Source organism: Mesitornis unicolor, unplaced genomic scaffold, assembly GCF_000695765.1.
Source record: "Mesitornis unicolor isolate BGI_N332 unplaced genomic scaffold, ASM69576v1 scaffold49273, whole genome shotgun sequence".
Taxonomy (NCBI): Eukaryota; Metazoa; Chordata; class Aves; order Mesitornithiformes; family Mesitornithidae; genus Mesitornis; species Mesitornis unicolor.
Window position 1 is genome coordinate 1,442 of NW_010174922.1, and position 21,496 is coordinate 22,937.

General features: G+C 37.6%; 1 protein-coding gene across 1 annotated transcript; it reads right to left on the reverse strand.

Annotated features, from left to right (window-relative positions):
- Positions 1 to 433: 433 nt before the first annotated feature.
- On the reverse strand, positions 434 to 9,837 carry LOC104538115 (serine/threonine-protein phosphatase PP1-beta catalytic subunit-like). The gene is made up of 4 exons (XM_010181197.1): positions 9,687 to 9,837; positions 6,241 to 6,471; positions 5,794 to 5,898; positions 434 to 540 (listed from the first exon to the last, which is right to left on the reverse strand). Exons 1-4 carry the CDS (start codon positions 9,784 to 9,786, stop codon positions 440 to 442), a joined length of 537 nt encoding a protein of 178 aa, XP_010179499.1. The 5' UTR covers positions 9,787 to 9,837; the 3' UTR covers positions 434 to 439.
- Between the last annotated feature and the right edge of the window lie 11,659 nt (positions 9,838 to 21,496).

Genomic DNA, 21,496 nt, shown 5'->3' on the forward strand with positions numbered 1-21,496 from the left:
AGTGCATTGATACAAGCAATAGAAATCCCAATTGCAGTGAAGTAGGAGCTATACTTTACAAACTTAAAGAGAAAGGAGACATGGCCCCAAATACTTTAAGTAATACTCAGCAAGCTTTAAAGAGTTACATTATCTGACAAACTAAAAGGTTTGGGTGTGCCTAACTAAGGCAAGGAAAAGAAGTAGCTGTTTAATTTGATCTTTCATTAGATTTGTAAGTTTGTTTTAAGGCAAACTTGTGGATAATGTATCCTACTCTTATGACAAGCACTAACAACGTGGGCAATAGCCTCTAACATGTCACATAACTTAGCCACCATGAGGAACAAAACTGATGCCCTGCACAGACATCAAGGAATACTATACTGTGAACAAAGGTTGTGTTGAGGCACTGCATTGTCTGTACAGAAACTGATTAAACCTGTTTCATCATTAAGACCTATTTACAGTAAATTCCACATTGCTCACCTGTGTCAGGAACATCCGTAGGTCTCATAATTCTCCGGATCTGCTCCATTGACTGGAGATCTGGAGACAGTCCTGTAAGTACAAGAAAACAAGTGACTTATTTACATGTTTTACCTGTAAAAAGGGTTCCACAGAACACACAGAGGTTCAAAGTCATACAGCATCCATTGTTTCCACTGTAATATAAACAAAAGACAGTTTGCTGTAAGACAATTAAGTTTCTGAACAGAAAGACAGAATAACAAAACTGAAATTAGCAAGGTGTTTTAATTGTTTTCATATCATCCTTTCAGCTACACAGCACAGAACTCTTCAGTATGTTCTCATAAACAGCTTACTAGGGAGAACCAGTGAAGGACAGCATTCCCATTATCTAACAATCAAACTGGATGCAGATGACCTTCTTTACAACCACCTTACTTTATAAAAGCTACACAAAAATCCCCTATTCAGCTTTAACAGTCCACATGCCAAAGCAGCCTGCAGATAAGCTACACCACTGTGTTTCAGTGTTTTAACACACATCAGCTGAGCAGCAGTCACTGGATGCTGTAAACAAATACTTGAACATACAACTGCACTAGATAAGGAGCACAGAGGTGGTAATCTACTACAGCTCAGTTGCTCAGTCATTTATAAAAAATATAGTACCTTGATTACTCAAAAAAACCCACATTTATCACAAAGACACAGCTGGTTTTGTATAGTTTTGCCACATTAATATGTAATTATAGCCAAAGCACGAGATTCCAAAGCCACCCTTTGAACAGTTTACATACATACTATAGAGCTTTTCTACTTGAGGCACACAGGCAGAGATTTCTAAAGTGAACCAGAAGTTTCTAAAGTGACTTAGGCCAAGATTACCTAATTAAGAAATTCACAAATTTGGAAACAGAGCATGAAGACCTCATTTGTCATGAAACATATTTCATATTAACAAGCCATATCCACTTGACTCAGTCCAGAACTTTAAATATGGCAGAAGAAAATCTATCACTGGAAAAGAATAACCACATAAAATAATTTCAGCTGACATCAGCGTTTGGACAGTACCAACGTACGTATTACAGGAACAATGACTCCAATGCATTTGATACAAAGACTTGAGGAACTTTTCTTAAGTATCAAGATTTTATATTATTTTTGTTGAAGCAGTGTTATGATAAAAGCCTTCTACCTTCATCAGCTTGTTAAAGCTGTCTTTACAGTATTACCTCGAGGTTGTGAAAGGTGGCAGAAAACCTACATTAAATAGAATATAAAAGTAATTTTGGTCAATTCTACTTACACAACAATACTAATATAAATTCAAGTAGATAATCAGCTTTTAAACTTTGACCAACCTACCTCTTTCCTTTCCCCAGAACTGATCTATTTGCATGCAGATTATACTAGCACAAAGGCATGTGGAGTCTACTCAGCACCACACCGTGAGATAGCAATGGACAATGTCAGTGAAGAACATAAAACCAGTTTGTGACCTTCTATGAGGTTACAGCTCGCACTATTTTAAGCTGCATTCAAAACATGAAATTCTTTAAAAGAAAAATGTTATTACAAACCATGTCTCAACTTCATAGCTGTTAATTTTGTGCTATTTTATAACACTGTAAAAGAGCAAACCTCCACAAAACTGCTTGCATATTTGTAGACCCCTTTGTAACCACCCAAGTGGTCTTCTTTTCCCAAGTATCCTCCTAACTCCACCTGCAACGAAATAGCTAATGTCTCAAATTCAGATCTCCAGACAAAAGTTGTACATGATCAGCATTAAATGAAGGAATTAAGAACGCAAACACAGGTCACTGAAGATCACTGTCAAGCTACTGCCACTACAGTGATTTCTGCAACCTACTGTGTACTGGAAGAAAACTGAAAACTACACAATTGAATTAAGTTGTCTTGTCACATAATGACAGAGAAAAGTTATCTTCTTTAAGTTTCAAGAGTACCCCCTACCTAAGGGGACACAGAAGGCGAACTGTCATTACTCCTGGCAGACTCATCAGATCCAGGCTCTAGATCTGCACCACTCCATGGTCAAGTAGAATTGGTAAAGTAAGAGTGATGGTTACCTATTTTTTTATAGTTTAATTCAGAAAAGTCCTCAGGTCTTCTTGGATATTACGTAATATTATCAAGTACACTTCACCTTCAATGAACATTACATTGTCATTAATGTCACAAGAAAAAAACAAATTCCAGAGCTTGGAAATATTACGTAAGCTGAGTAAGAAAGAAATATTATGCAAGCTGGAACATAGGAGGTTCAATCTGAATATGAGGAAAAACTTTTTTACTGTAAGGGCTACAGAGCACTGGAACAGGCTGCCCAGAGAGGTTGTGGAGTCTCCTTCTCTGGAGACATTCAAAACCTGTCTGGACACGTTCCTCTGCAGCCTAGTTTAGGTGATCCTGCTCTGGCAGGGGGGTTGGACTGGATGATCTTTCGAGGTCCCTTCCAACTCCTAATATTCTGTGATTCTGCGATACATAAATACAGTATTCTACGAAACCAATGTAACTCCCATCTCAGAGCTTAAATTCAATGTGATAAGACCAATGTGTTCCATCAACATGGCACTACAACATGGACTTAATTTATAGAAACTTGAAAGTAATTACATAAGGTCACCAAAGATTAGAACTAGAGAGTGGTGTCATAGGTAAGAGAATAACACTGTACAGAATACAAAGCAGAGCAACAGAGAGAAGTCAGGAATGGTTACAGAATAAACTTAAATGAAGCAAGATAAAGAGCAAAGACAGACTTAAGTTGAAAGAACAACTTTAAGAAAAAAGGCCAAAACATGAGCAATGTGGAAAGACAAGGAAGAGAGAGAGGGAAGCAACGGGAAAGACACAATAAAAGAACATTTTAGCAGCATCAACACTTGGAGATAGGGACAGCATGGGAGGTTTGATTTATATTGTGAGAGAGAATTCAGGACAGTAGATGCCTGGAAAAGTCTAGGTAAAACAGCTGACTCGAGATTTCAAGCTATTGTAGATAGCCTACTGGGGTAAGTTAGGTGCCTTTTATTTTACTATGTTATGCGGTTTTGCAAAGTTTTATTATATATCCCAGAGGACAATGTTTTTAAAATAAACTATGCAAAAATGCGCAATATAGTAAAAAAAGGCACCTACCTTTTATCTACATGCTAGCTGCAACCTCCAGCAGAGTTGGAACCCTTTGTGTTGCTGCCTCAGTGTTTATTACAGCAGTAACATCATGAAAAGGCGTTGACAGTCCATGACTTCATGGGATCTGGAAGGCAGTTCGGATAGGATTGGAGAAGAGCAGAAAAAAGGGTAAAACTTATTTATGTGCTTAATGTCCACTTTCATTTATTTGGAGCACACAGCACATTCAGTAATCTTTTCAGTTTATTTCACAGTCACCGATCAGTTGTGAGCAACGGTAATTTCAGTTACAGATAAAGCCTGTACTAGTTTAAGGGACAATTAGCATTCAATAGAGAAGTAAATATTGCTTTGCATAAGAGGATGCTTATAGCATACTATGCACAAAATATAAGTATTCCTACGTGATTAAACAATATATTTATAATAAAGCTTTAGATTTTTTTTTAATAGCTTTCTAGGCTTCTTGATCATAACTCAGGTCTCAAGTGCATATTTACTATCAGAAGCTATCATTTTTGTCATAGAACATAGCATTCTACTCTACCTGCTAAGCTTCCTTGATTAGCTTCTACCACCCAAGTCTAATTTTTTGCCTGAAACACTACAATATTTTGTCACCATTCTTTCTCTACTGTTTCCCAAATAAAACAACATTTTAAAAAGTATAATGATAGTAAAAGAATAATTCCTCTGCCAGCATTTTTGGAAACAAATTTATTACATGGTTTTAGACATTGATAATTGGCTACCTCTGTGCAGAAGCGATTATCACACATTCTTAAAATTGAGATTTAGCTCATAAGAGAGGTACCAGTTCTTGGGGCAAGAGAGGAATGAGGGAGAACCCACCACTCCACCACACTGAGAATGTGAAGAAAAGATGACATGCAAGAAAACAAGTACTTTCTCTAACATGTCAATGCTACCTGGAGACTGGTAGACTCTACTGTCTATCATTGCATTAAGTCTGTATTTAACGAGATACCTCAGAGCATATGATGCACAAGACTCTGACAGCTTTTACTAGCAGGCACTGAAGGCAGAAGCTTTCAATACAAGATGCCATGATCATATTTACAGAACATTGCAAGAGCTCTGCCTGTACAGAGAGATACCTGTAATTAATAAAGGCAGGACAGCAGCCATCAATACAACCTCACAAAGTCTGGAAGAATCTGCTCAGGAATTTTGAGCGCACACTACTTCTGATTTCAAATGGAGCTGTTCAGGCAAACAAGAGGTTTCTGCAGTGCTCTCACTTAAACTAATCTAATTATCTCACTGACAATGCAGGTGTGACACCTACCAGACCATCTCTGGATCACTCAGTACAAGGCATCAAGTTGCTTAGTAATGGAGGTAGTTGCAAAGACAGCTGCAAAAAGGCAGGATGGCCCTTATTACAAGTACTTTGAAACTACTGTCATTTTTTTTTACTTCTTGGGACTCTGCAAAGTCCTGAAAACCCAAAAAGCATAACTGCCTGGAAAAACATGGTGAGTCCCCTTCTATAAAGAACAAAGTCCAAGTAAGTTCCAAAATTCAGAGAAGTCACAGACCTCAGTCAGATCAACAGCAAATACTTTTTCCTCTATAAGAAAAGGGCAGCACTGGGAGAGATGTCCATGCATTTTCCAATAGCAAAGGTTTCATAGAGTCAGAGCAAGCCATGGCTGACCTGCTCTAATATTAATAAATGTCTTACTTCAAGCAGCAGGCTTGACTATGTAACCGCAGAGGTCCCTTCCACCAACATCTTATGAAACCAGCTATAGAGGCCAAGACTATAGAGCTGGGGTTACTTGCAAAAGTTCTTCTCTCACTTCACTGCTGGGATGCCAATGTTAGCAAAGGCTGCACTGAGAAATGGTAACAGCAATAATTCATCTGGCAAATTAGGCAAGAGTTCCAGCATTCAGTATCCTTCAGAGACACACACTGATAGGAATACTTATAGATGGACTTGCCCCTCAGGCAGAGGGCCATGTGTGTCAGGTAAGAATGTCTGCTGCCAGGTACACAGAAAAGCACAAGGCACAGTGAGCTTTACAGACAATATTAAGGTTAAATGTCTCCAACTAAATAGCAGATATGTATATCCACACTCCATTTGGTATAGCATTAACCCAAAAGATCAGTTTAGAGAGCCTTTAAAAGCAGTCATCAGCTTACCTCCATGACAACAGAAGATCTTCTCATCCACAATGGCTGCAATAGGCAGACAGTTGAAACAGTCTGTGAAGGTCTTCCACAGTTTAATGTTAAATCTTCGCTTGCCTACAAGAACAGTTTGGAACATTAGGAAGAGAAAGCTGTTTTCTTAAAGCCAATCTGTAATACATATCATAATCTGACCAAAAATGGCAGCAAACTGTCATCACGAGGCTTAATTCCTGTTAGTGCACTTAGGTTTCAATCTCCTGCAACAGCATTTCAAGGACAGCAGAAGAGCAAATAGTAATTCTCCAGAATGACTAACCTTGGTTTGAAAAGTACTTTTAGAAAGTTTCAAAGTCGATTCAAAGGATATTGAAATCCTTGCAGTACAAAAGTCACTACTAGAAGTGTCTCCAAAACAGTCTCTATAGCAGTCTTTCAAAATAAATAGGTTTTGCTTACATTCATCGTAGAATCCATAGATCCGATTGATGCTAGCACACTCATGATTTCCTCTTAAGAGAAAGAAGTTTTCCGGGTACTTGATTTTATATGCCAGTAATAGGCAAATTGTTTCCAGAGACTGTTTGCCTCTGTCTACATAATCGCCAAGGAAAAGATAATTAGCTTCTGGTGGGAATCCTCCATATTCAAATAATCGAAGCAAGTCTGTATACTGACCATGAATATCACCTGAGTAAGAAAATGTTTACCAAGGATTAGTGCAACAACATAAAAGAGTACACAAACTGAGAACGCAAGTCAGCTAATCACTTTTTTATTAATTGATATTAAAAAGTATTAATATTTCCTTTTTAAAGGGCTAGCAATAGGTATCAGAAAAGTGAGAACGATGTTAATATTACAAACTGAAATACTCACTAAATGTAAATAATTCATAGTATTTGTAGAGCCACTATGTCAGTTATGAAACCCATCTGAAAACCAAAAGCTACAGAAGTCTTCAGAATCAAGCTTAAGCTTTCTAACCAAGCTCTAATTCTAGTTCAAATTAAAACAAGGTCAGAAAGACAACCTCTAATTAAACAGTTACATGGCCAGCAAGCCAACGTACTGAGAAAACTTAAGATACATTACTTACTGCAAAAACAGACCAGTAAAGAATCTAGATAGACTGGAGAGAAACTGAACATTGTGCTGGCAGATAACACTTACTTCAAAGGTCAACTGCTTGTCCTCCCGTAACACTACTGTACTAAGTTTCCCATCACATAGCATTTAGGGAAACTTCTCCTTTGATACAATTATTCACATAAAAACAGGACAGAGACTTGAAGACTGGTATCTCTTACAAGATATGCAATCCTGCAGGTGTATCTTATAACAACTGGCACATTACTCATCACACTGCCACCTTTAAAATTAAGCTGGCTTTCCACGAAACAGCTGTGTAGCAATTACACCACCACAGTACATAGTATCAGACTAGCCAAAGCTATCTGTGAGCTGCCCCTAAGGTCAACAAAGATACCAAAGCTGCTATACCATAACTTGCAGAGTACCTATGATGTATTCCAGCTGACTGCATGTTACCAGAGTGACTGAATATAAAAAAGGTACGCAAGAAGCCTTTGGTACAAGCCGTATGTTGTTTAAATATAGTACCTCCAAGGTCCCTTACACTAAGCATTCCATAAATGCATTTTCACTTTTGCTGCTCACCTTTAAGCATAGCTATTCTCCAGTAGAGCATCAGCTTCCATGGCCTTAAAAAAGCAAAAAAAATATCCCCCCCCCATCTCAATACAACTTTTTCCATAATCTTAAAGGAAAAAGGTTTCCAAACCTGTATGCTCGCCAGTTCAATTATTAAAGCATACAGTGGTAGAAAGTACAATTACTGTTCTACTCTATATTTCAGAATCTCCAGGTCACAATCAGAACACCACACAGAAGACTACTTAACAAGTCACTGCTATGCTGAGTCTAGTACTCCAGAACTACACTATTAGTACACTCCCCAGACTTCACCACCACCAGAATTAACTACCAAGTACACATACTACAGAAAGAATTATAATTGTGTTTAATGTTAAGAACTACTTTCAGCTACACACACAAGCCAGAGGGACTAAAGCACTTAAAGGGTAAAGAAACATTTTACAGAAACAGTTTTGTAAAGGGACCAAAGCCTTTACTATTCCATTCAAGGCACTTGGCTTTTTAAAATACAGCTTCATATGGGCACAAGTTGAAGTCTATCAGATACACACCCTTACAGTAACAACCACAACTATTTTAAAATGGATGTTTACATAAGAGTATCTTTCATCTTACATTAAAACACATCCATTCAAAAAGTAAAAGATTTTGAACTGACATGATTACAAAACAAGACAACCTTACAATAGTTCCTCAGGCACTGCCTGAATACACTAAAATAGTGGTTCAAAGCAGTACAACTGCATATTTTGCTTTTGGTGAAGGTGATAATCTTGATTTCACTTTTATCTATGTACATCTTTGACAATTGCTCCAGTATTAAATTTAGATGCATCTGACACTTTCTGGTGCTATCATTGTGTTTGGAATCCGATTTAAAAATAAAATGCCTTATTTAACTGCGCATTTGTTATCCTATTCTTGTGCACCTAACAGTCCTTTCAACTGTCTTGATTTAAGCAAATGAGAAACTAACCTTGAAGAAGGCTAATTAAATTTACACACCTTGACTTACGTACAATCTAAATATTTTAGTTTTTATTTTTTCTTTATCTAGGAATATGAGACTACAGTTGTCTTTTCAATATAGCATAAACACAACATGGTAAAGCTGGATTTTACCTTCAACTTCATGTCATTAGGCAAGTTGGTCTGGTTTTTCCTCCCCACCCTACCAAGCAATTAGTCATTTAAAAATGACATTGCCATTAGTGTGCTTTTCTTTGCCTTTTATTCTTTTTTTTAATTGGCAATGTAAGAAAAATTGCTACATTTCTGTCAGGAGGAAGCCTAGGAAGAAGCTAATCTATCTTCGAGCATATTTGTAACAACAAATACAATGACTGGTTTAATTTTAACACTAACACTTTAACAAGTCTAATTCAAGAAATTTTATGCTTTCTAAGACTGTATCTGCTAATAATAACTTGAGGGATTATTATATAATTATATAGATATATTATATATAATAACTTGAAGGATGATCACTAGTATTTACAATAGTTCTGTAACAGTTTTTTACAAGCTCGCATATCTATTAACAATAACTTACTTTTGAAGAAGTCTAGCATTTTATAGAGGCTTTGAGAGGTAAAGAATACACAGGTTTTAGTTTCATCCATATCTGACAGTAATAATAATGGTTTCTAAAACTTGCTGTAAAGCTCAAGGAATTTATTATAAGGTAACTAAGACTAATTTAACAGTCTGCATGCAGTTTTATTTTTTCAATTGAAAGACTAACAATGCTTTATTCAACACTGGTTTTGAAGTGTTCTGTTTCACAACATGTAAAGTTCTTTGTTTTGCTTATGCTTTGAAGAGAGCAACTATAATATTAAACATTTGCTTTTTTCTTTTAAGCGGCTATCTGCTCTTTGAAATAGTGACCAAAAGAGAAGCCGCTCTGTACAAGCAGTCCCCAGGCAAGTAAAACAGACAGGCTGCAAAATCTGTACTAGACAAGGGCACAAGCAGCTCCTATTGCCAATGGAACTTGCTTCTAAATGGTACCGGAAGCATCAGCAATCTACCAACTGTCAGCTGCCTTTTCTCAACTTAATCCAATCTAAGTTGAAAATTACATTTAAGATTGTGAACACCTCACACTAATCCATATCACCCAAGTTAAGGTCACTTGCCTATCTCAGTATCCTTCCAACCCACCTCCCACACAACTAGATTAAAACACCTATATAAACCACATACATATGAAGTTTACATACCACAAATTTTTAGAGGTGCCTCTAGTTCCAGGAGAATAGGCTGACTAAGAAATATTTCCCGTGATTTTATGCACAAGCCCCGAACTTCTGCTTCGGTCATCTGAACAATCTTCCCAGGACGGCATCCTCGTACTGAAATGAGAAGTTTAACAATTGAAGGTAACTATCACACAGATACACAGCAATAGGTAAGTGCAGATAAGCTGCATTTGAAATCTTTATTTAACAAAAAGCCAGCAGCACACTCTAACATATCTATCAAATGTGTTGGAAACCTATAATCCAAAAATATCTAAAATTCATCTCTAATAGTGCCAGTAACCTATGCTTAAATGTCTGTATGTGTTCCTGTTAAATAAGGTTCTCAGAAGAGAACAATTTAAGCCTTGCTTTTGTCTACATTTGGATAAACAGCAACTTCAAAACGTGTTTAAATCAACAATCCCATTATGCTTAAGTATTCACAATAGGCAAAAAAATCCAGAGAATGGAAATCCTGAAAACATATTCACAATAGCATAAAATAAACTTCTTAAGGGCTGTTGAGTTCAACAGGGCTAGCTAAATACCAAAAAACCCCACCCCACAAGCATGTTTACACTTTACCCAGCTGAAATTGCAGTATTAGGAACATCACACTAAAAGCTATTAAAATTCGATGAAACCTTCACTCATATATAATAAATCTTGAGATATTGGAAGTTTTATGTCCAAACAAAGACATTCTAATTAGAATGAAATTGAATTCCTAAACCAGTAAGTCAGGTACTCAGATCTATATTTAGCACTAAGTTTTCAAAAGCATTCACATGTCATTGCACTTAAACCAACATCCTCTGGCAAGTTTATCTGCAGCTGCTTCTTTCCACATGTATCTACCCGATTCCTCTGTCAGAGGCTTTAATGTGTCTCTAATGAGGCAGCAAAACAGAACAAATGTGTCTGCATTTTGACTGATCCAGTTCAGTCCTGCAATTTAACATAAACCAAATTTCAGAGTTCAAACTAATAAACCAGAATGTATCGGTGTCTACAACAGGAGAACATATCGATCTGCCATCTGCTTTAGATGGAAGCAACATTCAGCATTAAACCACAGCAGTACCTACAAGAGAAGGTGGTATGAAACTTCAGCAGTTCAAATTCAAGTGTTTTCAAACTCAAATACATTAAGACATAACTTTGTAAAAGTTTCAGCTGCCACTTCAGAAAGTCTAGTAAGACAGATTTGCAAACAGAATAGCAAAAAATAGTTCTTCACACAGAGTTCCTGGCCTGCCTGCTTCCCCTCTCCAAAAAGGAGGTTAAGCTTGCAACTTTTTCTCTTTTTTAAATTAATATAACCTCCATTTTCCTTTACAAAGGATATCAGTATCATTACCTACATTGTAGAATAGGGGAAAAAAAGATATAAGGGGAAATGCTTTGTGGTAGGTCATCTAATACTACAGTCCAAAGTGTTAAGGCTCAAAAAGCTCAGCTTTGGTTATTGCCACATAGTTCTCCAAGTGTATCTGCACATCTGACCACTCCAACATTGAATTTTTGTTTTTAATAAACACCATACACACTTGTTAAACTGAGGTTAGGAAGCAGTCATGGGAACATGTGAAAAGGCAGAAATGAAGAATGGTTTTTCCTCAAGCAAAGAAGAGAAGATGTAAAACTAGATCCCAGGACAGCCAGCTTGAGTGCTAAAATAGCAGGAGAGCTGGTCTATCTGCAGCGAGGATACACTGGAAATACTTCTACTCATTAGAATCCCACAAGAACAAGACTGTGGCACACAGGGCTTCTTTCATTGAAACTCTGAATCAGTACCAGGTGAGACTTACTATATGGTAAGTCATATTCCCTTTGCTAATTAAGATTTCAACTATACTTGAGAAAGCAAACAGCTTTTTAGTAGTACTTTCTTGCTGCTATTCTTCATGCATTAAGATGTTGGCTTATATACTAAAAGAATACAAAGGCAGACATTAGACACAGTCAAGGTGACTAGAAAATAATAAATGCCTACAGGCTTCCATTTCATCACATCTCAAATGTCTACTAAGTGATGCACTTACAGATACATCTTCAGCCGCATGGGGATTATTAGCAAAAAAAAAATCTCAGGCTTGACAGCTCTGCACAGTACTTGACTTGCCAATTTGTAAGGTACTGAAATGCTCCAATTTCCACCTTTTCAAATGCTTGCATTCCAGTGGGTTAGAATGATCCCTTTCATAGGCCAGAAACTCATACTGATGGGGATAATAAACTGTCACTATACATAAGCAAGCTCCCACCTGAAGGAGTAGTCTTAATATCACAATGGCCATCATTTTACTGAAACAATAGTATTTCAAACCCATGGCTTATAACATCAAAGTCACAATGAAGCAGCATGCAGCACACCTACCTTTTCAGTCCTATTTTTCCTCTACAAACTGTGCATTCTTTAGCCCTGTTTTGATAAGCAATGAAATTCTTCTATTTAACTACTTCCATAAGGTTTTGCAACACCAGAATTAAGCCATATAATGTAGATTAATACCAAGAAGTGACATTACACACTATTTACATCCACTATAGTTGCGGAACTCAAACCCAGGAAAGCCCACCATATGCAACATTAATGTTAGCGTAATTAGCATCAAACCAAGCACAGAATCCAAAACTGAGACAGCAGTTGGAGGAGGACATTCATATTACTGTAAATAACTTTGATCCAATCATTTGATCCATATTTCTTAAAACACCAGCCTTTAGCTTCCTTTGAAACTCACAGCAAGTTTTAAACTTGAAACAACTGCTTTATAGGATTGTGACTTTAACTGTTGCTAGATTTTTTGCACTAAGACACAGTGAAAATGTAGCTCCTGACATCAAAATTAACTAATTGCCATACTCAATGCATCCAGTATCAAGACATTAGTTCTTTACTTTTTACAGTAGAGCCTGAAATGTTGCAAGCCCTTAACAGAAAAACCAACAAACAGGGCAGTAACTTATTATCACACTTTGGATTCTCCAGATAAGAGAAGTTTCTACAACTGTGGCAAGTATGCCTATCTCAGAAGATGAGACACACACCCAATGATTGTAGTTACTTCCAGCCCTCGGGAATCGGGGCCACCGCACCTTTGCAAAGGCAGCCTCCCCCCTCCGTCCGAACAGTCAGTAGCTCCGCATATCAAACATGCAAGCTCAGTTACATTTGAAGCAGTATAAAGCCCGGGGTTTCATGAGGAATAATTATCAATAATATAGTTAAGGGAAAAGAAGTTTTCTCCCATAATCTTCTGATCATCAAGAAAGGTACTACATACTGAAAAATGAGAAGCTACTATGACCCTGGAAGCCTTAGCACTTTACTGGATTCAAAAAAGCATCTGAAACAGCTGGGCCACAGCTGTAGTACAAGCACACAAGCAAGACAAAGCACATCTTTCACCAGCTTACACTATAACAAGAATTTTGTTCAGACTTCCTTGACTGAGGTGAGCACTGCACGGGCTGTAAACAAGAGCATCTCTCATCACATTTAGTTGTTCAAAAGCCAAATCCACAAGAATAGATTTAAGAGGAGGTTATGAGAATGAGATAAAGAGTGTAAGTGATGTTTTTCAGACTTACTTATAAATTACTATAGTTAACCATCGTCAAAACATGAAAGTCATAGCTGCATGCACTGTAAATTCTGCTAGCTCACAAAAAGCCTTTAACAGCATTGGGAAAATATTTTTTAGTGGTTGTCATTTACCCTGAGCAGAAACAGTATCTCAACATTACACATAAATTAATTCTCTTTAATGTAAGATGTAGATGCTGTAAACAAGCTTTGATTTACATAAAAGCCTTCGGTAGGGACAACAATTCCTGTTGTAATACACAATCCCACATGCACAGTGCTATGCCAAAACAAGCCTTTGCTGCAAGGAGCTTAAAGCAGAGTGACGTAGCAGGGAATAAAGAGAATTAAGAGCAACTATATGCATTGCACTGTCAGGCTATTGTTTTAGCATAATAGATCCTATAGTAATCCAAAAGCTGCTCTAATCAATATTAAAATAGTGTATGCATCTATACAGCCTTTAATAAGCAACCTTAGCAAGTCTACTAATAGCAATGTGTAATCAAAGACATAAGTTGCACAGTGGCAGGATACAAAAACTTCAGCAAAAAGAGTTTTTTTATTAATCCTTCCAAAACCATGCCAGAGAATAGCAGGCCACACTTGAAACTAAATAACACTAAAGGAAAGTGTTGGAAGTTCTATGAGCACCACTTTTCACCATACTATTTCATGAACTGGAGAAAATACATTTAACCTATTCTGTCACACTGTCTCTGCTGTGCCTCACACTCTAAGTTGCTCATTTAGTAGTATCACTAATGCAAGTTTCTTCAGTAACTAAATCAGCTGTGGTATGCACAGCTGTCCTAAGCATACATATATGTTCTACAGTACCACATGTGTCCTGTTTACTGGACAAACCACTCACGATTTTAGCATAACACTAAAACCCAGACAGAATTCTCCTAAGTCTCATATAAAGTTGGGCGAGTATTATTGCTATAAAGAGACTCCTTTTACTACACTCAGCTTTTTTTGCAGGCATATGCATTTGTGTGGCCACACAGTAACCCACAGCAGTGTACTTGATCGTTTCTTTCTAGAGCAAAGACAGAACAAAACAAGAATGTAATCTAGATAGTTCCCCAAGCTCGTGAATACATCCACTGGGAACTTGGGCTAGGACTAGAGAAGGAATAAGCAGCTGGCTCTGCTTATTTTCACAACAGCTTCAACCAAGCTTATTTCTGCAATTATGGCTTTAGAGATCTATTTTGCCAGAGTATATCTAAAAGCCCCCAAAATTACAAAACAAGACTGTAAGCATGCAATTTTACAAATTGCACACTAGCAATTCCCACAAGCTTACAATCCCTCTGACATTCTGTGGAATATTTAATGATTGGCGATTACCTACAACATTTAACTATTTATTTCTTATACTTAAGAGTATTTGATGACTCCCGAACAGCCTTTCAATAGTAGAAGCAGAATGAATTTGAAAGCCTAAGGTGCATTACCTATGACCTAGAAAAAAACCCAAACTGTTCTTACACTGATTTTGGAAACATGTTCTGAAGTTACCTGCTTTCAGCATTTTTAAAATCCAAGTTATATATTTTCATGTGTTCAAGTCAGGAATCTTACACTGGATTTTAAAAGTGCCTTTCATTTTGGAAAGCAAAACTTATACTCTGTCAAAATACTTTGTTATTTAAATTGTTCAGCTGTCATCCAGAAGCAGCCACTCCCTATCTTGCAGCAAAACACTGAAAGCTAAGCCAGCAACACAATTTTTTAAAGTTTCAGAACTGCTGCAACAGACCTAACTTTAGAATGGCTTTCATTCATGTGTTACACTGGTGGACAACAACAAAAGCCTGACAGAGCTCTGTTCAATTCAGTAATAAGCATATTGCTGAACATACAGCTACTCTGCATGGTATACGCAGCAAAGCCCTGTACCTCTCCTAGGGTACATCATCCAAACTCCCCACTGAAAAAAGAATAATCAATCTTCCGGAGAGTTTTTTTTCCCCTCTGAAGAACTGTGCCTACACATCCAAGTACTCTTAAAATCTTACACTGGATGCCCTCAATATAGTATTTTGCTAAAGAACAGAGTGACTGCTTGTGAACTTGTGAACTTATTTAACATCAAACAAATTCAGTAAGAGAGTACCCAAGTCTTTAATTTCCAACAAGAAAAATAACAACAATGAAGTGTTGCTGTTCTACCCAAACTTGAATTTATATTCTTAATACTATCCAGCAGAATTAATACTCATGGAGAAGGAGCTAAAGTTGTTTCAGGGGATACCCAAATAAGCCAATGAAAACATCCCAGTGTCCCTACACCAAACTCCACCCATTATATTTGCTTCTCATGGATCACCTGCTTCCTTACACAGAGGTTCCATAAACTAATGGTCTCAGCCCTTCTGTATCACGCACAGCTCCAAAAATTGCCGAATTCAAGGTTGAAGGACAAGATCACATCAATTACTTCATTCTATAAGCAAAATGTGTAACCCTCATGCTTGTAACTGGTCTACATTTACTGTTTGTTTAATTACACTTGAACTTAAAACTCATGTCACTAGCAAAGCATAAGGTAAAAGCCTCTCTCACTACACTGCTTTATACAGAGTGGTAGCAATTCCTGTTCTAGTCCACTTGGAAGGCTAGCCTTGCATTAAAGTCTCATGAAACAAAGAATTTCAGCTTCTTTCTAAAAGTTTGACTTTCTTTTCCTCTAAAAATGTCAGTGCTAATGAAATTCTTAAAATTCGAGGAAGGCAGAGGCAAATTACAAAGTTACTTCATAAATCCTGAGAAGTACCAAGGAGAGAAGTAACTTAAGTTGCCACACAAAAGGATAGAGTTTAACATGACTTCTGCATCCCTTCGGTTTCTCAGGTATTTAGCTACTATTATGTGGGATGCACACAGAAAAGCTTTGTATCAATCTTGATATTAAAAAAAACAAACCACAAAACACACAGAGTATGGTGCTGTGAAACTAAGATGACCTAGCCTATGTACTAAAACAAATCACACAGAGGAGAAAGTAGTAAACAGGTTCATTTCTATGTTCAAATTATGAACCAGATAGATACAGCGTTAGAGGCATCTCAGGCTGTAGTTAAGAGTAGACACCCCTACACACACGCCCCTCTTCACTGAATACAGCATCTGACCTTACTGAGTAATGGCCAAATATAGTATGCTTGATTTCAGTGCTAAACATTATATTGTTGTTTCGTTTTTGTTCTTTTTTTTTTTCTTTTTAAAAACATTACCTACCTACATTTGCAGGAGTCATTAAAGAGCATTTAATCGCATCTATCAAATATTAAAAACCTTTTGTCCACATTAAATAAAACCAGTGGGTTTTTTTCCTTCTACACTACTCTGAGCAGGACACAATTAGTCAAGTCAAAACTGTGCTGTGGAGTACCTAAATGAAACAGTTACTGAATCATGTAGGCTTCAAGTGGCAAAATAACCAGTCAGAATAAAGGAGCATCACCACACCTTGCCTGGGCTCCTGGCCTTCACTGCAATTTTTCAAGCCAACTATCCCATTCGTCATGCACTTATAAAGCTAAAGATGAACTCACTGAAATCTGCACTGCTGTACGAACGTAGAAACAAACGTCATTTTTTTTTCTATCCATTCTCCCTGTTCAATACCTACCCTCCTAAAAACATAAGAGAACTGCCTCCTTCATTATTTGTTTATATTGCGCTCCAACAGATCATTAAGGTCTGTTTTTCTTCTCTACCACTGCCTCTCTTTTTCAGTATCAGTTATGGAGCCTGTGGAACTGCAAGCACTCCTACTGTATCACAGCAGACCATCAGGCTGGCTGGATAGGTTAGTTAGCTAAGACACTAGCCAAACAAGAAACACATTATTGACCATAGTACATTAGCCCAGTGGCTCTATAACATTTAAACTAATCAGTAAAAATTTTACGTATTTCACAAGCATTGAAAATCCAGCTTGCATCTGAAAAACAGAATAATCTACCATTATCACAAAGTGCAAGACCTCTGAAATCCAAAGAAACTGTAGGCTTCAGCTTTCTTCAAAAACATGACATGATACAGCAAGAACACCATGCAAACAGCTTTTAAGACAACCATAAAAATCACACTTTGAGCAGAACATTGAAGACATAACCATTCCTCACATCTACTGGAAGTCTGACAGCTCTCTTCTTGCTTAAGTATTTCCCAGCTTTTTTGGTGGATCAGCACTATCAGAACTAGTATCTCTCTTAGAGATAATTTTGGTTTAGAGCAGATCCATGTTAAGTTCCACAAACTGAATTCAAGTTGTTAACTTGAAACAGGTTAGCTAGATTTAGGCAAGTAAGAGGTCTTGCCTAGACAAGGTAAATTTAAGGCTACTATATGTCTGGGTTTCCCCAAGTACATTCTCTATTCTATATTGTAAGCTCCTTAGTGTTTACCAAGACAGACACCTATATATTTAAAAGTGTAGAAAGTCCAGTCCAGCTGGGCTGCCTCATATCCAGAAATTTTAAGAGACATTGACAGCACAGACACAGGAAGCCCACCACCCAGAAAGAAATATGACAGTCTTAACACCATTCACAGTTTACAAGTAAGGTCACACCTATTCCAGCACCCTTGCTTGGATACAGAGGGAACATTTCCACACATCACCGAAACTTAAATTAGCTCAAAGCCTGACTTAAATGTAACCCTGGTATATCAGTTTAGCTCACAGAGGGATATATGGTGTATCTAGATAGGGCAAAACACAACATATACCACATTTGCTGTACTCATGACATACTCATGTATGCATACTCCTGTGCTGTCCACAGCCAGAATGGACTGGGAATATCTATCCACCAGATGGCATAGCTGGGAAGGCAGGAAGGGGGGGGAAAAAAAACCAAGCAAACAAGAAAAAAGTCAGCATACAGAAACAAAAATGAGGTGATCATCTTTCTGTGTATCATACCACAACTAAGCCTGATCCATGACTAGAATTCTGAATACCAGTGCAAGACGGAAACAGTCTCAAGACTGATTTGGCTTATTCGCTTTCACTATCACACATCAGTTGAAGCCTTTTAGCAGAACAATGGAATTTTGTGTTTACATGACCTGTAAGACTTTGCAAATTCACTTATGAATCACTTCTTTATCAAAAGAAATCTTACAATAAAGCTAAAAGTATCCCCAAGATCAGTCAGGCACACATCGAACAGCACTAGCATCTCCCTCATTCTTCTAGTAAAGAAGCAAAACCAGGAATTTAAGTCTGGAGGCAGAACAAATAAGAGAAAGCATTGCTATGTTCAGACTTTAAGCACACAGTATATACTTTAGTTTTACTTTATTCCAAACAGACACTGTTTGCAGGGTATCATTAACTAGTAACCAAGTACTAGACACACTGCAAGAGAAAGTAAATTCAAAACACGCTGTTACCATTCCTAAATTCACCACTTAACCAATGAAAAAAAGCACATAAGAACTTGGTATGTGCAAAGAACATGGAAAGGAAAAGCTAATGTCCTAGAAGTCTATCACCATGCATTACACTATGGTTCAGTTGAGTATTTCTGAAAACTAGCCCAAATTTAACACAAGAGTTAACCAATCTGGCTTTTAGCACTCAACAGATCTCTAAAATAAGTACATGTTCAAGGTAAACATGCATGGACATGCATTGAGAGTTGGGGAGATGTTCTTGATGAATTCTCCCAAGCAGGCTGGCTATAGGGAAACTTGTAGCAATATCTCAGGGAAAAAAAACAAACCCACACACTAAAAAAACAACAATTAAAACACAGAGGGTAAGACTAAACAGGTAATTCCAATCAAAAGGCAAGTTAATGTGTCACATAACCAAATGACAGTCTTGAGCTATAAGGGTAAAACAGAGTAATCCAATTAAAGTAAAAGCGAGAACCCATGATAACCAGTATCAGAGCCTAGAAGCAGGTGTCACCAACCAGCAACCCAGTGAGAGCAGGGAAGTTTCCTGTTGCTGCGGCTTTTGATAAGTATTTGCTACCCTTGAAAATTTATGTGTAGCAGCTACTGCGACAATTGCAGACTGCTATTCAAACTTACAGCCATCCATTTCACGTAAAGTAACCAGGAGGACTAAGCTTGTACTGTGTGACAACATTTCATAAAAGTGTCTTTTTATTATTTCAACATGCATTTTTACAGCTCAAAAGCCATGTTTCCTTAGGCTTTAAGTCAAAATTGAAGGGTGAATAATGGAGCCAAAAAACTTGCTTTAAACTAATTAACTGCTCCAGAGATAAGAGTCAAGAGAATTTTTTCTGCGCAAGCAGCATGGAGAGGGATTCATATTCACATTACCAGAACAGGTCAGCTAAGCAACAGCATGAGCTCCAGAATGTGAGCTGCCAATTGAACAAGAAAAAAAAAGCTTCATTGTGAAACACTACTATTCAAACCACAGCTTAAAACACTATGCTAGCAAATACAACAATTAAAAAATAAATAGAAGCACAAATAATTTATACACAATGCATTATTTTTTTCAAATAAAATCCGTAAGAATCTATTCCCTTTCAGATACAAGGTATTGTACAAAGCATCCTACTACTGTTAGTAAGTGACAAGCAGTGAAAACCCACTCCATTTTCCTTAAGAATCTTCCTAATCTCTGCTCAGAGGGAAGAGCAGAGATGAAAAATTATAAGCAAATCTTGGTTCAGAAGTTGCACATACATATCCCTAAAGATTAAAGTACTATGTGATATAAAGCACAGATTAGGTTGCTCAGACACAAGGCACCCAATCATAACCCAAAAAGCTAGAAAGTTGCAACACAAGTATTTATGGTGTATGTAAAAGGTATGGAGCATGTATTTCAAAAGTCTTAGTTAAAAAAAAAAGATAACCAGAGTAATATTTAGGATAATAGAGAGCAGAGCAATCCAACAAGTTGCATACCAAAACACTGCAGAATCCCCTCCTCTTAAAGCAATCTATATTGAAGTAACTACACTGATGAGCAAAGAGAAAAAGTAACTTTCAAACATATTTTTAAAGGGTCTCTCAAAAAAAAAACCCTACCCCACCATCACACACACACATTTTGAGGTCTCAAAAAAAATCTGCACTACTAAGCCAATGTTTACTAGGTTGGTCTTAAATTTGGTTTGTCTTAAAACTTACCTACTAATCTGGGTTTCAACATCCAGGAAAAGGGAGTTTTATCTGTACCAGTGATCAAAGATAAACTAACTGATGATACCTGCAGGTTTCTTCACATTACACTATACTGCATACCTTAAATCACAAACATAAGCACATTTGCTTAAAGTCTTTATTTTAAAATATTGGTTTTATTGCTTATAATTAAGTTTCACATTCTAAAAATAACAGATAGCAACTACTAAAAAATCCTTGAAGACTTAAAATGTACTATGTAGTAACTCAGCTGAACAAAACTGAGTTATAAAACTTGTTTCACTTCCAGAACTGTACATATTCCACAAATTAATTCCTATAAGCCTTCTGCAAAGTGATCCAACTATCCAAGGAGTACAGCGACTAAGTAAAGTGAACAGCGCATACCCAGGCATGTACTCTCATCTCCAACACACCAGGCATTTGTTGAGCATGAAACGAAAGATTAATGGGAGAGGAGGCCTCAGACTAAACATTCAAGACATATCTTCAATTAAAATAAAATGCTAGCAATAATTCCTCTTACTTTAAAAGAAAGAGTCACTATTTAATCCACGCACAAAACCCTTCATAGCCTTTATTAGCCACCCATGAGAGCCACTTTTGGAGACTGCCCCGTAGGCAGGCAGAGGAATGTCAGCCCACTAAACCCCTCTGCTTCCACTGACACTCACGTACACACAACTCCATACCTACCGCAGCTCATACACGTAATTTTAAACACAGAAGACTGCGACTAACCGAACGGGAGGAAGGGATAAGGCCGCCCATAGCTCAGCTAGCGAAGCCCCTCAGCCAGACAGCTGCAGCGGGGTAGAGAGGAAGGGAAGAAGAAATGCAAGGCGCCTTTTCCCCCCTCCCTGTTTAAATAGGAGTGCAGGCACTTCACCTAGATAGGGAGGACGGACCCCGGCGCACACCACCGCCGCCAGGATGCTTAAAAGCGCCCTTCCTCCCTCCGAGAGGCTCGGCAGAGGCGGGCCCGGGGCACGGTCGAGGCGCGCCAAGCCCCCTCCCGGCTGCCACC

Bases quoted from the DNA above. Each gene is read 5' to 3' on its own strand.
- LOC104538115 (XM_010181197.1), bottom strand. From the start codon at position 9,786: ATGACCGAAGCAGAAGTTCGGGGCTTGTGCATAAAATCACGGGAAATA. The intron at 6,472-9,686 runs GTATGTAAACTT...TTTCTTACTCAG, and splicing joins GGCACCTCTAAAAATTTGTG to GTGATATTCATGGTCAGTAT. The intron at 541-5,793 runs GTAAGCTGATGA...TTGTACTTACAG, and splicing joins GATCTTCTGTTGTCATGGAG to GACTGTCTCCAGATCTCCAG.